The following is a 24,084-nucleotide window of genomic DNA, read 5'->3' as shown; positions in this document are numbered from 1 at the left end:
TGCCCGGGAAAAGAAGGCAGACCGCCCGGAACTAAGCAAGATAAGCTCTACCATGTCACACGGATCACATATTCAAATCACGGATCACATAAATTGACACAAATCCCTTTATTTGTCTAATGCCTACAAAAACTTATGCAGTCAACTCAACCTTCCACCACTTGATACATGCGTCTGCTCCTACAGTCACTAACTTATTGTCTTCTGACCATGCTACTGCACTGACCCCATCCTTATGAGCACCCGTAGTCTTGATATTTCTAGCAGGCCTATCCACGCTGTATACAAAGACGTTTGTGTCTAATCCTCCTGTAGCAGCATACTTTCCGTCAGCTCGCCATGCAATGCTTTGGACTCGTGCAGTATGAAAAGCCCATCGCGTAGTCACCACCGAGCCATCCACCGCATTGACGACGGCAATTTTACCCGTGGAATCTCCTGCAGCTAGCAGCCATTTGCGTTCCTCTTTGACAGGTGAGAATGAGAGCACGCTAACTGCGGCGCGCAACGGACTGATTTTTGTCGCTAGAGGCTTGAGATCTGGCACTGACATTAAAGTGATTGTACCGTTTTGAGCACCCACTGCGAGTATAGATTCTGATCCCGCAATAGCAGTAATGGAGAGTACTTTAGCGCTGGACACTACTTTGAAATCTGTTGTGTATGAAATCACGGAATCCTCGGTTGCGAGGATCAAATATGTTCCTACAGCTGTGAATCCTTTTGGTTGGGACGGCGTAGACAGAAACGGCGATAAGAACTCGGAACCTGAGACAGCCTTGATAGTATCGTCCCATGCCGCCGTATAAATCTTGCCGGCGCATTCGATAATTCCAGTAACAAAGTTGCTGTGCGCATCTCCAGTGACAAGAGTTGATTCGCCAGTTGAGATATTCCATTGCACTACTCGGCCATCATAACTTCCCGTATAAATCTTTTTTTTATCAGATGAAACCTGTAGAGCCGTGATTGCTTTCTGATGTCCGTATATAACAGAAGTGGGTTCAGTAGCTGATGTCGATAAGTAATAAATGTCGCCAGCTAAAGAAACGGCTGTTAAGGTGGTAGGCGAGGTGAAGGTAATTCCCACAAGATGTTGACCCGTTGCAACATCCCACGTATGAATTTCTAAGACATGTCCCTCCTTAAACTCCCATAGCTTAGCTTTACTGTCAGTAGAAGCAGTTGCAAAAATTGGATTTCCACTTTCTGTCTTGCCGACTGCGACGGCAAGAATACCACCACCATGAGCGCTATCCACTTTTGCCAAAGCGTCCCCTTCACGTCCATCATACACAACAATTTTTCGATCCATTCCGACACTAACTGCATATGAACCATCAAGAGCAAACTTCACATCTGTTGCAAAATTGGAGTGCTCTCCTCGAACTGCCTTGGCAAACTTATATGGTGGTCCGGTAAACCACACCATCGACGAATCATCTGCAACAGTAGCAGCACGAAACGGCCTTACACTTCGAATATCTACCGAATTGATTGGAGTTGAATGCCCCGCAATTTCACCGACGCTGTTGCCTGCGTCAAATGTAAAGCAATGACCATAGCGCTCTTTACCCTCTCCGACGGCAATGATGCGCTTGCTGTCACTATCCCAAGATAGGTCATTGATCTTGCCTGAAATGATATTGAAATCACCCTTCACAATCTCGGGATCAGAAGTTGTCGACGACGAATCAAATACCTTAACCAATCCAGCAGCATCTCCTGAAGCAATATAGTACCCAGACGGAGCAAATTTAGCTACAGTAGTAGGTGCAATATGACCAGTAAACTGAGTAGACTCAGAGGGTTTCGAAAGAGATCGTAAATAAATTGACTTGTTGCTTGGATAGACCAGTCTATCAGTTCTAGCATCATAACTATAATGCAGAGTGACGCCTTTTGCAGTCGATGGTAACGCAGCCCAGATGGATTCTAATCACAATTAGTCGTCAATCGCGTTCTTAAATAAGACCGCCTTACCTCTAGTCATTGACATCTTGAATTGGCTTAAAAGTTTAACATACAAGTCAGATCAGATTCGATAGTTAAACTTCACCGTCTTGACCTTACACAGTACTACCTACACCTAACCCATTCAATTTGTTCACTCTGGCTACTCACACACATTTTGTCCCCGTCTTTCAAGGGTCTCCAATTCGCTGTGGTTATCAACCTTACAAATTTATGTTTCCTTCAATTTTTTGTTGTTATAATTAGCATTTCTCTTGCGACAAAATCTAAGCCAATTCCATAACGCCATTCCGAGCTGTATCAAATCTTAAACTGTAACAAAAATTTTAAAAACAGACTTCAACCTTCAATTGGAGATAGATGGTTTTTTTTTTGCTCTTCGATTGGACCCTGATGGAGCTACCGCTTTATTTATCACGTCTTTATGTTCGGCTGTCAAATTAACAAACGATGATTCTTGTATAGCTGCTCTGATTGGGGCTGTCATTACTGCTATCTTTTCCCGTCTAAATGCACCTGTGATTGGAATGATGTCTCGAGGAGCCGCGTCTAAAATATTTGGTGATGTTTCTAGTACCTGCTGTGTATTTGGAGCAATTTGGACAAGTGGTGTGTAGATTCCAAACGCTGAATATGCTGGAGTCGAATAAATGTACTGAGTAGTAGGCTGTACAGGGCTCACGTTCTGCATCACAGATTCTTGACCTGTCATGGTATGCGGAGAGCCGCGCTGTATATATGGGCTGTTGTTATATAACGGAGATGATGACTGGTCTAGGATTTCTGTATCGGAAATTGGAAGAAAGTCGACGCCATAAAACTGTGCAATTGACCCATCCGATGACTTAGGCTTAAGTTGTCGATCCTGATTTTCAATTATAACTGCCGGAACCGGGTCGTATATCCCCTCTGGGTTGTATGAAACGGCCATGTTTTGCATGAGCTCATCAGGAACTGAACCGACTAAACTCGACTCGAAATCTATAGCCAGTCTTTTGCTCCCGTGAGGTGAATGTGAGAGTGTGTCAGAGTGTTCAAATGACTGGGAATGTGGAGGAAAGAAATCGTCAACGAAGCTGAGATATGGGTTTGAAATTTCTATAGGTGTGTGTGGCTCACAAGGTGTAAGCGACTCGATGACGAGGTCTTCATATGACCGTTTGCGCGTTGTCGATGGAGAGTTATTGGCGCTTAAGCTACTCATCTCATCGCCATCGACAAGAGTGTATGAACTAGCCTGTTGAACTTGAGATTCATATTCAGGTATGCAATGCCAATAAGGAAGCTGACTGCCATCCGTTTGTTGTAATACATCAATAGCCGTAACTTCCACATTACTTGAAAACGACTCAATATTTTTTGCAAAGCCAGCATTTGTTACCCCGTTTTCAGCATTACTTGGCGATTGAAATGACTGGAATTCTGAAAACGGTTCTGGGGTTTTGGTTTTTGGTGAGGATGATATAGACGACTTCTTGGTCTTGTTGGCAGGTTGCGCCCGATGCTTCTCTTCTTTTCTCAATGACGAAGAGCTAATTGCCGTTTGAGATGAAAACATCGGGCCAAACCTGGTAGCGAATGACGAAAAAAACGATTTTGCCGCCGATGCTGAAGAATCACGTGTCTCTGTTTCAGGAGACGGTAGCTGGAGCAGCGAAGGATTTAGCGAAAGTTGATCTGAGGAATGTGAGTGTGAGTATGGAGATGTACCTTGCCACTGATGTTGTGAGCTGATTGTGCTTGCTTCGCTATGCAGTGTACTTTGTGAATGAGACTGTACCAATGAAGTTGTGTTGCGAGCAGAAGCTTGCTTCGCGATCGACTTTGCGGGAGCAGATGCAGTTGTAGGCTTTGCACCTTTATGGGAAAGTTTGGCTGTTGTTGGTTTAGATGAGACTGCAGTATAATTAGACTGTTTGGGAGTGCACTTTTCTTTGATTCGAGCGATTCGTCGCTGCGTAGCCGAAAACGGATCACGCATGCTGTTTGGAGTAAGGGTCGAGAGCATTGCACGAAAAAGAAGAGAGAGACAGTAGTTGTTTGCGGACGGCAGTAAGCAATCTAAATAGAAAATAAGACTATAGGAAACGAGTACGCAAAGGTGCCAGACGGGATAGTTATACTAATTTCTCCATACTCCGTGCTAATGCTTGTCGTGACTGAAGCTAGTAATTTAGAAACTTGAAAAGCCGTTTGATGTGCGGCGATCACTTTGACCTTTCTCGATTGGGCGCTTTGCTGTGCCATTTGTAGGTTAATGAGGTAAGTGTGGCTGACAACTTTTCCATTTTGGGAGTACCAGCCACCGACCGTTTTGGAAATACTGATTAACAGTTCTATTTAACCAGTTAACGATTGAGAAGGCAAACGGACTGTGCAATTACTTCATTGAGTATTACACTTTCTCTTTATTTTTTTCCGGATATTCGGATCATCGTTTACATGACCGTGTAGATCAAGGCTGAACATTTCAAGGCTGGACTTCGCACTTACCAATAAGAATTAAGGAAAAATGATTTCCTATTTCTGAATTAATTGACTTTAGTTTGTACAATGCAGAGTATATGTGCAATAGAATTTGCAAATACGGATCGACACATATTCAGAATCCATTAGGTGAGAGAGACAATATGTACGTCGCACAGTTCTATTAACAGTCCTAAATATAACTGCATTGCCGACCTTTGTTATCAAACAAATATTAATTTTCATTTTATTATGCATAATTTTTGCATTAACGTAGTAACTTATTGTTTTTGAAGCAAGCAGTAGTTACACAATGTCTGAGACGGAATTTTGCTTTCGCTTGTTTGAATTTATAGTTTTGACAGATGGCCCAACAACAAATACCGCATATTTTAAGTGCCGGCTCGAATCGTCCGGAAGCCATGGTTTTCCATGGTTTCCAAACCCAAATTTGCCCTAATCCGTTATCTGTAACCTTAACACCAAAGCAACTCACAATCTTTGCGTTCGGTTCAAAAAGTATCAAAATTGTAGTTGTGACTCAAAACTGTGGTTCCAGCCGCACGAGATTAACTAGGGTCAGAGGTGTTTTATCTTTAAAATCACATGGTTACAACAATCGGACTCCACACCGTCCGATTGACAAGAAGTACCCATAAAATCATGATTGCATCATGCGAAAAGGAATCAGAAAGTGATTCCTTAACTCCGCTCAATGCCTTTATTGTGTGCAAACTTTAAGCTGTAAGTTAAAAATGTCTGTAAGGATGAGTGAGCTCTACGTAAACTATTTCATTTTTCGTGAACGTAATCTGATGAGAAACTGCATTACGGCTGGTTTCACTGTAGTATATATTTTTTACTGCCGCATCCATAACACACACTAACTAGCTTTTTAAAACGATACTTAAAATGATATTTACGGCGTGCTCAAGCTGGAGTTTGCTAATTACATAAAGTATAGGATTCTCGATTACGTACTGGATCACAACGTAATTTTGTTACTGGTTTTAAGGTCATGGTTTAGAAAACCAAGCTACGATTACTAGCCAAACCGGCACTAAATCATATCTAATCAGGGTGAGAGGCAATTCTAAGCACGAGAAAAGATATATAAATTTTTTACTCCTAAAGGGTTCAGTGACCTGTTTACTTTAAATTCGCCCTCTAACACTATATTACTGTTAATTATTGAATTGAAAACTATGTCAGCTCGACCGCTTGTGTATATCGTGATTTCCAGTACTCGTTTGGTACGTCAAGGTCCATTGATTGCACACTGGGTTCGTAACGTTGGTGAAGAGAGCTTCTCATCATTGGAGTTCCAGATTGTAGATTTGCTCGAGCAAGATCTGCCCTTGCATTCTCTTGAACCTCATATTCCAGTCACCGGGAAATATATCCGACCGGGGACGATCAAATGGTCTACCATGATCAAAAATTCTCAAGCAATTATCTTTCTTACGCCAATTTATAATGGTACATATCCCGCTGCTATTAAGAACGCATTGGATTATTTGAAAGGCGAATGGGTGGACAAGCCTGCTGGAATTCTGGCATATTCAAGGCGCGGTGTGGATAGTGCTGCAGTTGAATTGGAACGGCTGCTTACCAGATTGAAAATGAGGGTAGTGCCTGAGCTTGTGTGTGTTAAGACGCAAGAAATTGTTGACACTGGGGGAAACTTTTTAAGTTCAGCTGAAGTAGACAACAGCACAAAGGCATTACAGGGTTTGATAACTTATCTTGAACAATTGATCGTCCAAGAGAGGTCGGCTTAGATTGTATGAACATTCGGGTATATATAACGTTTACGATACGTGTATTATGTTATAAGCTGGTTTAGCCTGGGCTGTTGCTTTAGGAGCCGGCAACAGAAACGAAGAGGTAGAGCACAGTTGCGTGCTAGTAACGTGTTTTATCAAAAGATCAAAACAGCAACTGGCTTCCAAAGTCCATATTTAGTGGAAGATTAATTCTAGACATATTTCGTTTCTGTTCCAAACAGTAATTAAGGCGACAGAAATAACATATATTGCTGCATAGATCGACACAATTGTAAAAACTACTTGAATTAGAATTCATGGTATACACGATCTCACCGTGATTCCGTTTTGAACTTTTATTGTCTGCTTTAATTTAAAATATGCTACAAGAAAACTTTTAGCAGTTGATTGAACTTTGTGAGTGTTGACGCTGTAAGGGCCACAGAATTCGTCTGACTTGGCAATCGCTTAGGACTAACGCAAACATTTTTTGTTAACTCGCACTGACTTTCTAAGATTGTGAGCTATTTGATTGTCATACGCGTGAACTGGATTTTCGCACTTCCAACGCCCAAGAAAAGCTACCATATTAGTCATTATCAACATCTTTCACTCTAAAAAAAGTGGTATTGCATGCATCTGCATTTCCAGAACGGGGAATTGATCTTTCTGCTTTCATCTTGAGAGAGAAAATGAATTTGCAGAATACTACGAATTGTAACGCATAACTTAATCATCAAAAAAAAGAAAGCGAAAGGTTTCTAGTTATTTGTTATACAAACTAGCTTCGGTAAAAAACAAAAAAAAAAAAAAAGAAAAAAAAAAAAAAAGGGGGGGGGGGTGTAAAGCACGTGAACGGTAACGGAGCGGAACTTTGGCAGGCGGGAGATGTGAAATACTTTACCCTAACCCAAAGCTGTGTCTTAGACAGTGTGATTAGTTGATAAAGTATTACGTAATCAACATATAGAGTTTTGATGGCGATGTTCTTTAAATATATATTTATATTTTTGAAACTATTTTCCATATTTTTTTGCCTTTTTGATTATTTACATTATGATTCTCTGACTATTTTTGGACTTGTTTTCGAGAGAGCGCAACTCAATTTGACAGAAATGGATTCAATCGAATGGAAAAGAGATGCGATACAGTATTTTTTAAGTCGCAATAAAAGATTGTGTAATTCTTAAACTTGTGTTCGACTAGATACATTACTCTCGCGTATAGACAAGGTGCAAGTACTAAAACAAGTGACAATAAACCAATCAATTATTTATTGTGCTTCATCAAAGAGCTGACATCTTATACAGAAATAAAAAATCAACACGAAGGACTGGTAAAATCATCACCATTTAAAGTTTAAGCTTAGTTGTTTCTATGTATTGGACATCGGCGAGGCTGACATCTCACACATGTCGTAGATCATTTTAAAGTTCATAATTGTGACGTTAGTATAACATTTCATAAGTACCAACCGTTATTTTATTATCATTATATAATTATCAATACTAATATTGTATCATGAAGTTACGAAAACATATCAAGCCTCCAGTTTTTCACGTGCGGTTTGGACACGCCTTGACCTAAGGAGTTTGCATAACGGATCAGTCCAGGAGTAAGGGCATTGACAGCAGCAGCCGCGCAAGTACTCGCCAAAAGCTGAGAGATGCTTCAAAGACCTGCTCGGATAGAAGTAATTGTACCAACCAAAGCAAGAGCGAGAGAGACAGCTGATTAAAGAGACCACTAGAGACACAAAGGAAAGTCCAAACATTGGCAGCCACAGAGAACCCAAAACCAAGCGAGATCATGATAAGCTGGCCGGGTCGAGTCAACAGAAGACAGATTGATGTCTGAGTTTGCAGTCTGAACAATAGCAAAAGCGACAAAGAGAAAGAAAAAGGTGCCGGCAAATTTTCCAATCATGGCAATGAGCTCATTTCTAGCAATTTCAGGCATACCCAAATTTACCGGCTTTATCAGAAGAGCCAGAGCTCATTACCAGACATTGTGAGAAAAAGTAGACAAATATGAGTTGGTAGTGAAAAATGAGAAACAGATGGCGGTGGATGACGACTGACCTTTTTATAATTAACTCAGGACATGCTTTTCATTACTGCAATCGCTATATCGCCGAATACTTCACTTTTGCCGTGTGTCATTCCTCTTACCAATTTTTAGGTGAGTTTAGACATGCTGCTCTCGTCAGGGTAGAACCAGTCACCAGAGCCGAGAAACACACACACACACAATGACTCGATCCACACACTCACTGAGATGTTTTGACTCACGCACAGACCACTCTTTGAACTCCGCAATTTTGCTGAAGATAAACTAGTGTAAAGAGGTGATGTAATAGCGCACTTAAGCCTAAGCGGCCAAGAGCCGCTCTCTACTCTAGGTTTATTAAAATCCAAGTTTAGCTGAATTTTCCAAATCAAGGCTCTATAGAAATAAAAATTTAATAAATTCAACGTCTTTCATATAAGCCAATTGGCTAGAATATACATATAATATACACAATAAAGAATACAGGCACGGCAAGATCTTCGGCCCTCTTTCAGCAAAGCATTGACAGCGGTATTCAGAATCAGTATGGCGAACGGCGGTAATTTTTTAGAAATCCAACTAAAAGGTCAAAACAAAACTCCAAAAATATGAGACCGGTTTTTTTTATTGTAAAAGCACAGTCAATATTTTACCAGTTTATTTAGCTGTAAAAATTACATAACAATAGAAATGAAAATAAATGTGATTGGCACTGTCACAATAAATTGTATTGAAAGAGCATAAAATTATTGCATTTTTGCACATTCAGGTACAATCGTCAATAAGTTTCCAGTTGTAATGCCGGCTCGAATATTATCAATTACTTGAACCTCCATTTTATGCTGAGTCTCGAATGTCTGTGTTCCCATATGTGGTAATAAAATCACGTTATTATTAGATAACAGTCCAGGATGAATCTTTGGCTCAGCTAAAAAATATATATCGTTAGACCTTCGAGAAAAACTAACATCTCTCATATATACCTTCAAAAACATCCAATCCAACACTCGAAACTTTACCACTCGCAAGGGCATCTACTAACGCATCTTCATCCATAACAGCTCCTCGAGCGGTGTTCACAATCACAACTCCATCTTTCATCTTTGAAAATGCTTCTTTGCTGATAATGTGTCTTGTGTTTGCATTCAATGGCAAGTTCAAACTAATTATATCGCTTGTAGCTAACAGTTCGTCAAAGCTAACGTATTTCGCTCCACCACCAAGCTCATCGCTCAACTTAGTTCGATTGTGATATTGAGTAATCATTCCAAACGCATCCGCACGACGCTTAACTGCGCGTCCAATTCCTCCCATGCCCAAAATGCCCAAAACTTTTTCTTCAGGGTCATGTGCCAAATTGACTCCGCTTAGCCATTTACCTTCGCGCAGATTAGCTATTCCCTTATTGAAGTTACGAATAGCTCCTAGAATCAAAAAAAAGTTCACATCTGCTGTCGCATCGTCGACCGTTCCTGGCGTGTTGCTGACCTTGATTCCACGTGCTACGCAAGCTGCAACATCAATTTTATCATACCCAGCTCCATTGTGACATACATATTTACATGTATCTGGCAGTGCCTTAATTATATCTGCATCCATTAATCCTGCGCAGGGTGAATCATTAAAATGATATGCTGCCGTGATATCGCTATATTTCCCTTCCAAATCTGCAATCAATGCTGCCTTGTTTGGAGAGTCACACACGCTCACCTTAGCAACATCCCCTAGAGCTTCCCACTCTTTCCATGAGTGCTTCAATTGTCCAAGTAGCAAAGCGTGAGGCATTTTAGTAAGATGCGAAAGATGTCGTTGCGTTCAAATTGTGTACAGTCAATTGCCCTTATATAACTGTTTGGTGCTTGGTCATATCTTCCACTTCTCGGAGCTATTTCCGACAGCGTCCCCCGCAAACCCCACAACCTCTAATAAACTTTTACTCACAGCGTGAACTGCTCTATCTAGCTCAGACTTTAAGATTACTACATAATGTTTGTACTTTTAATTGACTTTATATTCTACCGACTCCATTTATTTTTATCAGAGTCTAGCAGAACGATGTAGCCGCATATAATTGGAGTTCCGACAGGCTTACAACCCTAGCTATAGAAAAGTAGTTCCAAATTACAATACCCTTAAATCACACATCAATTAGTACTCTTTATGATCCAGTTTACGTCTGAGTTAAGTCTACCATGAAACGCGTTCTCATCTCCACAGGGGCGACCTTTCCCTTCGACGCATTATTCGAATCTATATTAAGCGATAAAGTTTTACTGAAATTATCAACCTTAGGCGTAACTGAAGTACTTTGCCAATATGGCGGCACGTCCACTTCAAAAGCCAAATTTGATCATCTAGTACATACAATTACAGGCCCAGTAAAAATCTCTGGTTTTTCACTTACTGATAATATGATTCTGGAATTCCAGCAAGCCTGGCTTGTTTTCTCTCACGCTGGTAATATTTTATAACACTCTAATTCTGTCTGAACTGCATGCTGATCAGAAAAGGCACTGGCACCATTTTCGACGTCTTACGTCTGCCTCCGCCGCGACCGAAACTGATCGTAGTAGCAAATCCGGTTTTGATGAATGGGCATCAATCTGAGGTCGCTCAAGCTCTCGAACGTATGCATTGCCTTTTGTATGCACGTAGTGTGAGCTCAGACGCAATCATAGCGACAATTGATCAATTAACTACCAAGTTTGAAGATTTACCTATACGACAAAGCATCACCGCCGTGGTAAATTTTGAAGCCGGTGTAAGCTAAATAAAATTATAGTATACAAATTTGAACAAATGCAATTACCATAGTTTTGGACAGGCGCTCCAATCGCCACGGCGACGCGACTCCCAATATCCCTGTTCTCCCTGTACTGGTACCCACATACTGTTCTCCACTTTTTCAAACCAAATAGCACTAGCTCCCTCAGCAGGTATTTTCCCCGACTTTCTTTTGTCCCGTTGTATCTCTTCGACCGTCTTTTTTAACTTCTCAGCTTCTTCAATTTTTCCGTTTTCCAAGCTTCGTTGATCTGGTCGGAATCGGCTGTCACTTGGGGCAAGCTTGTTTGCTTCTACAGACGTAATCTCATTTAATGGCGCACAGAACTCGGTCATGCCATACCGTGCCTTCGGATCACTCAACAACTCTCCAACAGTCCAAATTTTCTTTTTGTCACTTGTTCGTATCAATTCCTTTGTCCACTCACCAGTAAGCCCGATCGGTAAAGGGTTATTATGCTGAGGCGCAAACACTTGCACAACCACCTCTTCCGATCTCTGCGCACTGAACATTGATTTTGCTTTGAATTCAATCACTGCACGGTGTCCAGATGACGCAACAACAGTCACCTGCCCAGAAGGTTCAATATACTTTTCTCCAGCAAGCATGTTGCGCAGATATGTAGTCGGCATAGTGTAGGTATAGGACGTTACAACCTCGTCACGTCCAGCTATGCCAATCGTAATCGGCCCCTCACTAATGATTTCTGCACTCTTCCCCCAAAATTTTTGTGAAGGCTGTGGACAATAGGAGTAAGTCCAGTTTTTAGACTCCGCATATGTCGCCATTATTGGCGGTCGATGCGAAATCTTTTCGGCCAAAAATCTAAATCCACGGTCTTCTCGCACAAGCTCAAAAGTCTCATTTAACAACGGATTAAATGGTTTTCGGGACGCTCGCTCCTTACTTCGTACATTAGACAAGTAGGAAATTGCAAATGCAGCGACGTATAATATTTGCTCCCCTGATTCCACATTTGCTTTTGCTGCGTCATCTAGCAGCATCGAGTATTCTAACGATTCCGCATATCGTTGTAATAACGAAAGCGGTTCATTAGCTGTAACAGGCATAGCAACAGTCGAAAGGTCTTTTCCAACGTTTTTTCGCACAAATTGAATCAAACTTGGCGGCGCGACTGCGTTCGGCGGCACAGTTTCGCGCCTATGAGTTGGCGACTCGATAGGCAACGGATATAAGTCGTGTATTGCAGACGCATTCGGAGAAAGTGGAACCTTAAGTCCGGACATGGTGCTACTTGACGAGATTGACGATAAACGCTTAAAAGCTGCCGCATGTGTGGACCCTTCGTCCTCGTCGTCATCTTCATCGTCTGACACAATCACAATGTCATCCTCTACCTCGCCGTTGTCTGGAAGCACCAAAACTCCAATCATTTCTTGAGCATCAAAAAACTCAGGTTCAGAATGAATCGATACATTATCAACTGATCTTGGACTTTTAGGACGGACAATACTCATTGACATTCTCCTGGAATCTGTAGCAAGAATCGAGAATTCGGAAGTAGCTTGTTGCAACACGCGCTCAAGACTCTCAATAGTCTCCGCGTAGGCGCGTGAAATAATTTCAGTGGGAGTGGTCGGAGTAGGCGTGTGGCTTGACGTATGCGTTGATCTCCGCCTTCGAAAAGGATTTCGCCGAGTACCCTGAGACAAAGAAGAATCTTGAGGATGAAGATCTGGTCTCGCTTCTAAACCGAAATACCCGGCAGATTCATCTGTATTGTAGCTCCCAGGGGTAGTGACCTGGGAACGAAGACGCTTGACTAGTTGCAATGCCTGGTTTAGTTTAGACGACATGCTATCATACTTGACCGCGTCTTTGTTGAGACCTATTAATGGTGACACAACAGGTGATAATGGCAACGGTGATGTGATTCTCACCAGGTGAGAATCTGCCTTCGAACTTCGAGCCAGTTCTAGTGCTTGCTTCCAGCTATCGAAATCATCATGAGTTGTGGCGCGCAAGTTCCAAATTTCAGCCCCAGAATCAATAAAAATTTCACGAGTCCTTACTTTGACAGAAACAGCAGCATCCTGAACTGGAATTGAGCCACGAAGGACAGATGAAGAAAAATCGTGATAATAAGACAGCATCCCAGTTGCATTATCGAGGGTGAAATACCGCTTTGCATATCCTTGAAGTTTCTTTCTTCGCTTTTTTAATAAAACTCCGTCAAAATAACGAGTATCAGCCTCAGTAGGTGCAATCAAGACCGGAAATTGCGGTCCATGTGAGGCTGAAATCTTTGAGCTGCTGTGATTTGAATGCGAGCTTTTCATCCGTCTCAATGAAGCTTGGCGAGGAGCAGTTGTGGTACTAATACCAGCCTTCAATTGCGCATCTTTAACCGGTACAACTGAATGGGAAAACTGCACGGTTTTGGACAATGTCTTTGAAAAAGTATTATCAAACACAAACGCAAACATGCCGCCAGATCCGGAGGCAACCGTGTAAGATCCTTTTAAAACAGCATGCGCCTGACAGCGCCCATGCAAATAAACAGGATGTAGACCAGACTGCTTAAGACGTTCGTCCAAAGTTTGTGTTGAAGCTGTGCTTGAGCTTGAATTGGCTGATTCATTTTGAGGTTGTGACGAAGAGCTGACAGACTCAGAAGGGCCTATAGCAGACAAACGCGAGCTCAAGTTCTCGTCATTCCCGCGTATTTTGCGAAATATTCCAAAGTTTCTACGCAGTGGTTAGCACAAAAAAGACCGCTTTTGAAGGAGCTAATTTAAACCGCCTACATTGACTTCTTATTCGTTTTCAGCTCCCAACGAACAGAAGTATTATCAGGGACTGTGATCCACTTAATAACAAATGCCTTTGAATGTACGACAAGTGACTCCATTGTAATAATGTACTGTGAGTGTACTACACTGGTCGAGCAAAAGCAAAAACATATGAAGTGCTGCAAAACATTGAAACGTAACCGATATTTCCCGTTTCACGAATGGTATGATTGTACCCAAGATAAAAAGCACTGTACTATTCATAAATACTTTACTAATCTGGAAATGTACTTTATTGTGCGGCTCAGATCACAAAAGTTACTCTTTTAATATATAGGGACAGCGTCTTATAAAATAAAAACCATAGGAATTTGTGAGTAACGTGTCGATTAGAGCATTAAGTAGTTTAATTTATTATTACAATAGCGGAAACAATCTAAAGATATGCGTAGCTGTCATTGAACCAAGATCTACGCCTTCAGCCGCAAGGACCGCGTGGGCCGGGTAAAAAGCCGCAGAGCGCTGTTTCTCCTTTGGTGCCTTCGTACGATCCAAGGATCGGCCTTTTGACCAGTTCCAGCTTCTTTATCTTTTCAATCACCCAGATTCAACCATGACTAATTTAATCCCAATAGAGCGTCAGACCTATAGGTTGGCATACTGTTCAACCACATTGATTTATACTAAGATTGTTTTAGGGTTATGAACCAAGATTTTACTATAGACAAACGGTTCCAAGTCGAGAAAGAGCTTGGTCAAGGGGCATACGGAATTGTATGTGCCGCTCGATATACAGAGTCACAACAAGCTGTTGGCGTTGCAATTAAGAAAGTGACAAACATATTTTCTAAGAAGATCTTAGCAAAGCGTGCATTGCGTGAATTGAAGTTACTGGCGCATTTCCGTGGCCATAAGAACATTACTTGCCTCTATGATATGGACATAGTTGATACCAGCAATTACAATGAGCTTTATTTATATGAGGAGTTAATGGAATGTGATATGCATCAGATTATCCGTTCACAGCAGCCTCTCACTGACTCTCACTACCAGTCGTTTATCTATCAGATCCTATGTGGCTTAAAGTATATTCACTCTGCCAACGTTCTTCACAGAGATCTTAAGCCTGGAAATTTATTAGTCAATGCGGATTGCGAATTGAAAATTTGTGACTTTGGCCTTGCACGAGGATTTTCAACTGATCCAGCGGAGAATGCCGGCTTCTTGACAGAATATGTCGCTACTCGATGGTATCGCGCGCCAGAGATTATGTTGTCATTTCAGTCATATACGAAAGCCAGTACGTCTTTCTTTTTTCTTTTTTTTTTGTATTGCCTTTCGCTAATATGCCTAAGTTGATGTGTGGTCCGTGGGATGTATACTAGCCGAACTTCTTGGCGGAAAGCCTTTCTTTAAAGGTCATGATTATGTTGACCAACTGAATCAGATTTTGCGATATCTAGGTACCCCGTCAAATGAGACACTATCTCGTATCGGATCTCAGAGGGCACAAGAATATGTCCGCAGTTTGCCATACATGCACCCAGTTCCTTTTTCTAAGTTGTTCCCAGCAGCGAACCCCCTTGCGCTCGATTTACTTAGTACAATGCTTGCGTTTGATCCGGAAGAGCGCATCACAGTAGAACAGGCGCTTGAACATCCATATCTCGCTGTATGGCATGATCCCTCTGATGAACCCACGTGTCCAACTACGTTTGATTTCACTTTTGAAGCAGTTGACGACATTCCGTCTATGAAGGAAATGATCAAGCAAGAGGTTTTAAATTTTCGCAGACTGGTGCGACAGCCAGTTGAAATGCAAAAGCAAATGCTCGGCGGCCAAGGACGCACACACACCATGTCACAGAGTACACAAGAAAAAGTTGGGATTCCAGACGAAAAAATGGATGCGGCAGAAGATATACCTAAACCGAGCGAAATGTATGATGCCGTGACTGGCGGGCAGCCGATTATTGACGACAGTCTCGAACGTGATTTAGAGTTTGGGTTGGATGGCTTATCACATTAATCTGATATAAAATAATTGCATTCTTGAAAGTATTAATAGTGGTTATTTCGTGTTCAATTAGTGGTTTTAATTAGTTATGGGATACATATATGTACTATATAGATACGTGGAGTCACAAAAGATGTAATTACGTGGAGTATACGATTATGGATTAAGTGCGCTGTAGTTTGTTGCATGGCGGTTCGCTTCAAATGAATACTTCGAGGATACCTCGACATTGCTCTGAAAATCACAGATTCACAACTATCGAAAGAGTCCTTGAGTCTCTGAGCAAAAGTTTCACTTATTCTACAATCAGATTAGAACTCACATATAAGTGATTAAAAAGTTTTGTTGATAGTCATGCGGTTAGATATCAAGGTATGTGTATTTGAGTGGTCGCCATGATTCCCGACTACTGAATGAAGCATTACATTGCCAATCAGCTGCTTCGCATGTACTAACTATTTTGTAGAGGCAGCTTTTAGCACGGTCTGATCGAGTCAAGGGCATTGACTTCCATCCTACAGAGCCTTGGATACTGGCAACACTTTACAGCGGTCAGTAGGACCCGTTTTGCCAGGGGTAATTTTATATACTGATGTCAATTACATAGGAAATGTTCAAATCTGGTCTTACGAAACGCAAACAATCATCAAGACTTTTGATGTGACTGAAGTTCCTGTTCGCGCTGGCCGGTTTATTGCTCGCAAAAACTGGTTCGTTGTTGGTTCTGATGACTTCCAGATTCGAGTGTACAACTACAACACGTCCGAAAAAGTTGCTCAATTTGAAGCTCATCCCGACTATATTAGAGCTATTGTAGTTCATCCAACGCAGAGTTTTGTTTTGACTGCGTCTGATGATATGACTATCAAATTGTGGAACTGGGAAAAGGACTGGCGATGTATTCAGGTTTTTGAAGGACACAATCACTATGTTATGTCCCTTGCAATAAACCCCAAAGATACAAACACATTTGCGTCTGCATGTCTTGATCGAACTGTGAAGATTTGGTCGCTTGGGTCCTCAACTCCCAACGTTACAATGGAAGCTCATGATACCAAAGGTGTTAACTTTGTTGATTACTATCCACTTAATGACAAGCCCTACATTATCACAACTTCTGACGACAAAACGGTGAAGATTTGGGATTATCAGACCAGAAGCTGTATCGCGACTCTAGAAGGTCATACATCGAACGTGTCCTTCGCAGTCTTCCACCCCGAGCTCCCCATTATCGTTTCTGGCTCGGAAGATGCTACAGTTAAAGTTTGGAACGCAAACACGTATAAGCTTGAGCAGACTATGAACTACGGTCTTGAACGCGCATGGTGTGTCTCCTACCGTAGGGGTAGTAACGCGGTTGCAGTCGGTTTTGATGAAGGATCAGTTGTTATGCAGATGGGTCGTGAAGAGCCAGCGATCTCGATGGACTTGACTGGTAAAGTTATTTGGAGCAAGCACTCTGAAGTCAGTAGCAGTGTTATCAAAGGCTCAGATTCTATAAAGGACGGAGAGTTGATTCAGCTTTCGCAAAAGGATTTGGGTTCGGTTGAAATTTATCCTACGCAGCTTATTCATTCCCCTAACGGCCGTTTTGTTGCTGTTTGTGGCGATGGCGAGTATATTATCTTTACTGCTCTTGCCTGGCGAAACAAGTCGTTTGGTCCCGGTATGCAGTTTGTCTGGGCTCAGGACAGCAATGTTTATGCCGTGCTTGAAAGTGCCACATCAATTAAGGTGTACAAGAATTTCAAAGAGATGTCTAGTGGTCACATACAGTATTCCTATTCATCTGACGGCATTTTTGGTGGCACTCTGCTTGGTGTTAAAGGCAGCGACTGGGTTGGATTCTATGACTGGGATAGTGGTATGCTGGTTCGACGCATTGATGTCGTTCCGACTGAAGTATACTGGTCTGACTCTGGCGAGCTGGTCGCATTAGCGTGCGAAGATAGTTTTTACGTCTTGAGATTTTCCAAAGATGCTTACATAGCCGCTGTGCAAGACGACCGGGTGGACGAGGACGAAGGTGTTGAAGAAGCTTTTGAGGTTGTCACCGATATCAACGAGTCGTAAGTTATGGCCATTTCGGATTTTTAAATTTGGCTGACAAATAAGGGTCCGTACAGGAAAATGGGTTGGAGACTGCTTCATTTATACGACCATGACAAACCGACTTAACTACCTTGTTGGTGAGCAGACCTACACTGTGAGCCATTTCGATCAGCCAATGTACTTGCTTGGATATATTCCTCGTGATGGCCGTATGTATCTTGCAAATAAAGATGCTGGTGTTATTTCATACGCTGTGTCGCTTGCTGTGCTTGAGTATCAAACTGTCGTGCTCCGTGGAGACATGGATCAGGCAGACAGCTTGCTTGAGCAAATCCCTATGAGTGAAAGGACGCGTATCGCACGCTTTCTCGAAGGTCAAGGCTACAAGGAGCTTGCACTTGAAATCTCAACTGACCCTGACCACAAGTTTGAACTTGCGCTGTCCCTTGATGACCTTGAGATTGCAAAGGAGATTGCCGAGGCTGACACGTCAGATCATAAATGGAAAACACTTGGCGATATGGCACTCCAGAATTGGGATGTCGCATTGGCAGAGAAATGTTTTTCGGCAGTGTCAGATCTCGGCTCGTTGCTACTGATTTACACAAGCACAAACAATGTCGAGGGTTTGAAGGGGGTTGCGACCAAAGCAGCTGCTTCTGGAGTGCATAACATTGCCTTCAGTGCTTTGTGGACTATTGGCGACGTTGAAGGATGTACAGAGTTACTGAAATCGACTAACCGGAGTCCAGAGGCGGATCTATTTAAGCTTACGTACACTGATAAGCTTCTAGAAGCAGAAGAAGTGGAAGAGCAAAATAAGCCCATGGAGGACGATGGTGAGGTAGAAGATGTGGTAGAAGCAGAAGAAGTAGAGGAAGAGGAAAACGAAACGGTAGATGCGGAAGAGGCTACGGAATAAAAATGCAGTTTTTGTATAATGATTACGCAGGCATTATTTAATTCACGCGTCTTAAAATGAAATCAGAAACGTATGTTATAAGATCAGATTCTGAGTTTGATCCCGATCCTTGTCCCACATTATGCCTGGCCTCTTCAACCACACCAGAAGGAGGTCCGTAGAGCGGCGATGAAGCAAATGAGAGCCATCTGTCAAACAATGCCTTTTTGTCTAAGTCAGTAGGCATGAATTCGTCGCACCCGGAGATAAGTACACAGAGCGGAATGCCGACAACTCCAAATGTTGATTTCAAGTCCTGATCAGATAAATCAGACGAAAAGAAATCATCGTCACCATTTTTCTGCGCAAGAGAAAGCCATCTATTAGCAGATACCGGTGTTCCAAAGAAATGGTCTGAATACTCTTTCGGGAGAACATTATCTCCCTTGCCTTGTAGAGCTTGGTCGAGTGCGTAATTTAAAAGCATTTCATATCTGTCGGGAAACATTTGCTGCATAGCTTCACGATCAGATACAGGTGCTTGCAAAATAGCACCATCGAGCTTGTTTAACGAGTGGTGCCGAGTTAGATAGTACATCGTATCCTGACATCCAGTTGAATGGCCCATCAGCACGAATTTTCCTTTACGAAGTTTACGAAAGTATGCGATTGCCTCGTCAATCTCAGTAGCATCACGACTCAAGGTACCAGTTCCCCATCCAATATATGACGAAGATATAAGAATTTGCACAGTGCTATATCTAATCTTGTCAAGTGCTGCTGCAAGTGAACTCAAATACGGCACAGTTAGTAGTCCATCTCCCAGTCCGCCAATGAAGAAAATAACATTTTCGTGCTGAGCAGATTGTTCAAACTCAAATGCAACTAAACGAGAACAGTATAAATGCAAAATACCTGGAGTTGCCATTTGCAAGGGTAATTTTGTGTCTTTCGCGGACAAGTGCGGGTGATATGTTTACATTTGTCACGTGATGCTCATCGCATGAAAGTCTTTGCAGCCCTTGCCCGCAACATCTCGTCTCGACTCCTGATCCTCTTTATTCATGACATCACAACCTAAACAGAGCAAATGAGTTTGAATAACGCACCATTTCCGTCGTTTACGTTTACAGAATTGCTGAACGATGATGAGGACGAATTCAAACAAAATTATGGTGCAATTTCAGCTGCAGAACAAGCATTTTTGGATGAAACGATTGAGCAAATGACAGAGCGGTTGGCTGAAGATCGTGTATGGCAGCCGCAAATGCCACTGAGGTTTGCTCCTGATGATACACCGCATACTCCAGTCAAAGAAGAAGCTTCCATATTTTTGCCTGACGATCTTGCAGATCAGATTGCGGGGCTAAATTTACAAGAAAAGGGCATTTGCACTGATGAATCCAATAAAACGCTGCTGCTTTTATCTCCATTATCATATTTGCACGTGTTTTCTAGAAAATGGGTGGCTAAAAAATATTTGGCGTCAATTGTCGAACGACCACAGAGATTGAACGCATGTGCTGTGGGAATTGGAGCAGCAATGGTGTTGGCAGGTGTTGACAATTACGTGTTGGAAACATGTGCTGCTACGACTAAGTTGGATGAGGCGCCCCATGTCACAAAGGTCCACGGAAAGAGCTGGCCTGAAAAGTTGAAGTTGCTGTGCATGCAGTCGAAAGATAAATTAGATCAAAACCAGCTGGAAGTGCCTGAAGATTGGCATTCAGGTGACATTTATCTATCTGAAGGAACAATTTCTGCTGTGGAAGGCGTTGTTGGCACCCTTGAGACCGCAGTCGATCGAGTGTTTGACAATACGTCATCGTCAACGAATCGATGTTTTGTTAGTATAAGACCACCTGGTGAGTTGGCTTGATTTGATGATGCCTTGGTCTGACTGTTTAAGGCCATCATTCGCATCCGTGTACGCCATCAGGCTTTTGCTTAATCAACAATGTACACGTGGCTATCCAATATGCCGCAGCAAAGCACGGGTTGACACACGCCGTTATTCTTGATTTTGACTTACATCATGGTGATGGAAGTCAAGACATTTGCTGGAAATTAGCCGGTCTGGATTCTGAGACTGAGGTTACCAATTCAGGTCCTGAACAAGTAGGACCTAAAATTGGTTACTTTTCACTCCATGATGTAAACTCTTTTCCTACTGAGCTGGGATATGCTACGGCGGAGCACATCAAAAACTCGTCTGTGCGTCTGATGGCTCATGGTATGTGTATATGGAATATTCACCTCGAGCCGTACTCCACTCGGGAAGAATTTGATAGCTTGTACAATACGCGCTACTCTGAGCTTTTTACGCGCGCATCAGAATTTCTTTCTGATGCTACTGCAAATGACAAACCTGTTAAAACTGGAGTATTTTTAAGCGCTGGCTTTGATGCGTCGGAGTTTGAGGATAAGGGAATGCAGCGGCATGGAGTTCATGTGCCGACATCATTTTACTTTCGGTTTACTAAAGATGCTGTTTCATTGGCAAACAAACACGCAAATGGTCGAGTAATTTCCATGTTGGAAGGGGGATATTCTGACGCTGCTATCTGTAGTGGTGTGATGGCTCATTTACTGGGGTTGCAGGGCCAAGAGTGGAACGATGAGTATTCATCTCCGGCAATTGTCAAACAGCTGGAAAAAGGCTGCAAGACGCGATGGGGAAAACCCAAAATGTCGAGTGTAAACAAAAGCTGGGTGGTGGGCGGAATAGAGCGCGGTCGCGCGATGGCGTCAGACGGCGCGCTATCGTCAATAGCTTCATTGACTGTGTCTGCTGCGTCGACACCTGGACTATCACAAGATGCTGTGGATTCTTCGGGCGGCCGACGTATTTTGCGTAATCGAAAAGGTACCCCAACTTACAACGAAAGCAGCAAGACCGCGTCACCATTGGTTTCTAGAAAGATGCAAGATAAATTTGGGAAGCTGAAGGTGGCGGCGACCGACGAAACCCATGTTGAATAAGTTAGACTGTATTTTACTGTATTTTATTGTATTTTTATAGCTTGATGCTTGGCGCACGGGTATAGACTGGTAACTAGGGTTCCTATAATACATTTTATTGAATTTAACCCTGACTACCTCCATTTCTCAGAGCTTGCTCTATAGCGCCCATCATCCTGGTCTGCTGCTCAATCAAAGTCCGCAACAGATCCATCTGCTGAGTTTGTCCCGAAAGCAGTTGCCGCTCAAACGGATTTAGTTGTACCTCACTCCGCCTCGTGCTGCCAGACGACAACAATTGGTTAGTCACATTCAGCAGACCATTATCAATACTAATATCACCGTCGTCATCTGATCCGCTCGCATCTTGCATTGCGTCTGCCAGTGTTCGTAACAATGTCTCTGCTCGATTACGACCTGCACGTTTTGGAACCGCATTGGGTGGCATTTGTCCTGGCGCAGCTACCGAAGGTATCGATGCTCGTGAACGTTTTCGTTTCGGGCCTTGCTGGCTTTGCTGGTGCTGGTCGGCAGGTATGGACGCCGCCGGCACAGTACGAGAGAAACCTAGCTGTTCGCTGTCAGACAAATCGCTGATATCATCGCCTGGCTGTCGCCGTGAAGGTCGCATTCCGTTTCGCCGAAGAATCGATTGAGGCATCAAAACCGCGACCGTGTTGTACACAGTTCGGCTTAGCCATGTCTTTACTGCATTAAAACTTTAACACTTCAATGTTACATAAATTACATACTCTGTTTTTGCCAAGAATTCTGCGATGATCTGATGGCATGAGATCCCACCATGGTTTTTTTGCAGTAGCTATAGCAGTGCCAATGGCCATTCGTTCTTGATTGATTCGGTCCTCTTCATAATCCGTGATAAACTTGAAGCTTGAAACTAAGCCATAAAGTTTGTCGTACACAGCTTTCGGTGGTCTGCGAACAATCTGGTCAGGCATGTCAGGCTCTTCGCCACTTTGCCTGCCATTATGATGATGATGGTGTGGCTGCTGCTGCATTAACTGCTCCTGTTGGGCACAGAATGCTGTGTAAGTGTCCTCCACTAAATCATCTATAGGGAGAGAGTCAGCTTCAAGGCCTCTAGCTGCGCGCACATCATGATGAGCTTGCAAAAGTGCAACCAATTCATCGTCGCCCCAATGTTTTTGCTTATTTGAAGTTGTCGGAGTCAACATGCCAGAATCGTGCATCATATATGACGGTACAGCAGCCGTCATGAACGACGCCGAGGCTGCAGTGCCGCCGAGCGCATCAGTCGACATCCAAGAATATCGAGGATCTGCTGAAGCGGCACTGGCAGCAACAGCCGCCGCGGCCGCAGCAGCATTTCGCTGATGAGAACCATACGGATAGCTGTTAGCATTTGGATTTGCAGAAGTAACAGCCAAAGTCGCAATGTCATGAGCATTCGCTGGAACGGTGGTCTTAAAAATGTTGTGGGTCCGGATCAAATGCCGAATCAAATTTTTCGTGCCTTGAATATATTTGTATTGTGCATTACATTTTGAGTCATGTCCTCCAGTTGTGCCAGGACCACCTCCATTGCCGTGAGAATTACCGGAATGATGGTCGCCAGTACCACCAGTACCCACAACCTCACGCATAAAATCAATTGATTGCCTATTATTGCGATTATGGCTGTGCATTCCAGTTTCTAGATCAACGTCATCCTCTTCATCGTCCTCGTCATCATCAACACCAGCTTGCCGCCTTGATTTTGCTCTTGAACCAGGGGCAGCACTAGGAAGTTGACAGACAGCATACATTATTCCGTCTTGACCTTGCATTTTGGTGAAATAATTCCATACCCATGACTGTAATGGTTTTTTCTTTCCTCCACCTCCGGCCGAGTCTGACTCTGACTGTAATGGGGCCACAGAAAGCAGAGGCTGATGCTGACCAGGATTTCCAACTGGATTTCCAACTGTACTTCCTATAGGACCGCCATACTGTGAAGGAGGAGCATTAGGAGGGGCATGGCGCAGAGGGTGGGTCAGGACAGGCATAGCATGATGCTGCTGTTGCTGCTGTGGCTGCGACTGTTGTGATTGTGATTGTTGTGATTGTTGTGATTGTTGCGATTGTTGCGACTGTTGTTGCTGTTGCTGCTGTTGCGGGTGATTGAGCAGCTGGTGGTGGAGATGTGGACGCGCGTAGCTCATGGCCCGTATATTTGTTTTGAAGTTGTAGTTTGCGGAAGAGGCGCGTAATTGCCTGGGTCGGTGTTTTTTTGCTCGGGTCTGTGTTTTTGTGAGATTGAGCAAAATCATCGCGGGTTGGGATTTGTAACTACAGTTTATTTAGTTATGCCCTAATTACAACTGGCATGTGTAGTAACA

The 24,084-nt window shown here is 42.9% G+C and overlaps 11 protein-coding genes across 11 annotated transcripts; 5 read left to right on the top strand and 6 right to left on the bottom strand.

Annotated features, from left to right (window-relative positions):
* Positions 1–26: 26 nt before the first annotated feature.
* On the bottom strand, positions 27–2,159 carry V1512DRAFT_165567 (quinon protein alcohol dehydrogenase-like superfamily). The gene is made up of 2 exons (XM_066913088.1): positions 1,984–2,159; positions 27–1,935 (listed from the first exon to the last, which is right to left on the bottom strand). The coding sequence occupies exons 1-2, from the start codon at positions 1,997–1,999 to the stop codon at positions 134–136; spliced, it is 1,818 nt and encodes a 605-aa protein (XP_066771482.1). The 5' UTR covers positions 2,000–2,159; the 3' UTR covers positions 27–133.
* On the bottom strand, positions 1,956–4,328 carry V1512DRAFT_263352 (uncharacterized protein). Its single transcript, XM_066916475.1, has one exon. It carries the CDS (start codon positions 3,980–3,982, stop codon positions 2,321–2,323), a length of 1,662 nt encoding a protein of 553 aa, XP_066771481.1. The 5' UTR covers positions 3,983–4,328; the 3' UTR covers positions 1,956–2,320.
* Positions 4,329–5,413: 1,085 nt separating this feature from the next.
* Positions 5,414–6,450, top strand: V1512DRAFT_165516 (NADPH-dependent FMN reductase-domain-containing protein). Its single transcript, XM_066913087.1, has one exon. The coding sequence runs from the start codon at positions 5,646–5,648 to the stop codon at positions 6,219–6,221; it is 576 nt and encodes a 191-aa protein (XP_066771480.1). The 5' UTR covers positions 5,414–5,645; the 3' UTR covers positions 6,222–6,450.
* A 2,444-nt stretch (positions 6,451–8,894) lies between these two features.
* On the bottom strand, positions 8,895–10,240 carry V1512DRAFT_225815 (D-isomer specific 2-hydroxyacid dehydrogenase). Its single transcript, XM_066913836.1, has 2 exons — positions 9,239–10,240; positions 8,895–9,183 (listed from the first exon to the last, which is right to left on the bottom strand). The coding sequence occupies exons 1-2, from the start codon at positions 10,038–10,040 to the stop codon at positions 9,002–9,004; spliced, it is 984 nt and encodes a 327-aa protein (XP_066771479.1). The 5' UTR covers positions 10,041–10,240; the 3' UTR covers positions 8,895–9,001.
* Positions 10,241–10,447: 207 nt separating this feature from the next.
* On the top strand, positions 10,448–11,025 carry V1512DRAFT_271327 (uncharacterized protein; the record flags this gene model as incomplete). The annotated part of the gene is made up of 2 exons (XM_066917639.1): positions 10,448–10,712; positions 10,766–11,025. The coding sequence occupies 2 exons, from the start codon at positions 10,448–10,450 to the stop codon at positions 11,023–11,025; spliced, it is 525 nt and encodes a 174-aa protein (XP_066771478.1).
* On the bottom strand, positions 11,009–13,971 carry V1512DRAFT_286726 (Oxysterol-binding protein-domain-containing protein). Its single transcript, XM_066918090.1, has 2 exons — positions 13,809–13,971; positions 11,009–13,749 (listed from the first exon to the last, which is right to left on the bottom strand). The coding sequence occupies exons 1-2, from the start codon at positions 13,910–13,912 to the stop codon at positions 11,061–11,063; spliced, it is 2,793 nt and encodes a 930-aa protein (XP_066771477.1). The 5' UTR covers positions 13,913–13,971; the 3' UTR covers positions 11,009–11,060.
* A 374-nt stretch (positions 13,972–14,345) lies between these two features.
* On the top strand, positions 14,346–15,984 carry V1512DRAFT_263330 (kinase-like domain-containing protein). The gene is made up of 3 exons (XM_066916474.1): positions 14,346–14,444; positions 14,492–15,093; positions 15,149–15,984. Exons 1-3 carry the CDS (start codon positions 14,407–14,409, stop codon positions 15,820–15,822), a joined length of 1,314 nt encoding a protein of 437 aa, XP_066771476.1. The 5' UTR covers positions 14,346–14,406; the 3' UTR covers positions 15,823–15,984.
* V1512DRAFT_225802 (coatomer WD associated region-domain-containing protein) lies at positions 15,985–18,845 on the top strand. Its single transcript, XM_066913835.1, has 4 exons — positions 15,985–16,182; positions 16,277–16,361; positions 16,418–17,879; positions 17,926–18,845. The coding sequence occupies exons 1-4, from the start codon at positions 16,165–16,167 to the stop codon at positions 18,782–18,784; spliced, it is 2,424 nt and encodes an 807-aa protein (XP_066771475.1). The 5' UTR covers positions 15,985–16,164; the 3' UTR covers positions 18,785–18,845.
* On the bottom strand, positions 18,793–19,716 carry V1512DRAFT_263326 (uncharacterized protein). Its single transcript, XM_066916473.1, has one exon. The coding sequence runs from the start codon at positions 19,689–19,691 to the stop codon at positions 18,822–18,824; it is 870 nt and encodes a 289-aa protein (XP_066771474.1). The 5' UTR covers positions 19,692–19,716; the 3' UTR covers positions 18,793–18,821.
* A 57-nt stretch (positions 19,717–19,773) lies between these two features.
* V1512DRAFT_263325 (histone deacetylase domain-containing protein) lies at positions 19,774–21,853 on the top strand (the record flags this gene model as incomplete). The annotated part of the gene is made up of 2 exons (XM_066916472.1): positions 19,774–20,628; positions 20,673–21,853. Coding segments are annotated over exons 1-2 (1,844 nt in total), but the record flags the coding sequence as incomplete, so codon positions are not given.
* Positions 21,640–23,984, bottom strand: V1512DRAFT_263322 (uncharacterized protein). The gene is made up of 2 exons (XM_066916471.1): positions 22,477–23,984; positions 21,640–22,427 (listed from the first exon to the last, which is right to left on the bottom strand). The coding sequence occupies exons 1-2, from the start codon at positions 23,905–23,907 to the stop codon at positions 21,849–21,851; spliced, it is 2,010 nt and encodes a 669-aa protein (XP_066771472.1). The 5' UTR covers positions 23,908–23,984; the 3' UTR covers positions 21,640–21,848.
* Positions 23,985–24,084: the final 100 nt, after the last annotated feature.

The sequence above is a fragment of the Lipomyces arxii genome, assembly GCF_038497795.1.
Source record: "Lipomyces arxii strain Phaff 12-163 unplaced genomic scaffold V1512scaffold_8, whole genome shotgun sequence".
In the NCBI taxonomy this organism is placed as follows: Eukaryota; Fungi; Ascomycota; class Lipomycetes; order Lipomycetales; family Lipomycetaceae; genus Lipomyces; species Lipomyces arxii.
The sequence above is the reverse complement of the archived record's forward strand: the minus strand, read 5'-3'. Positions and strand labels throughout refer to the sequence as shown.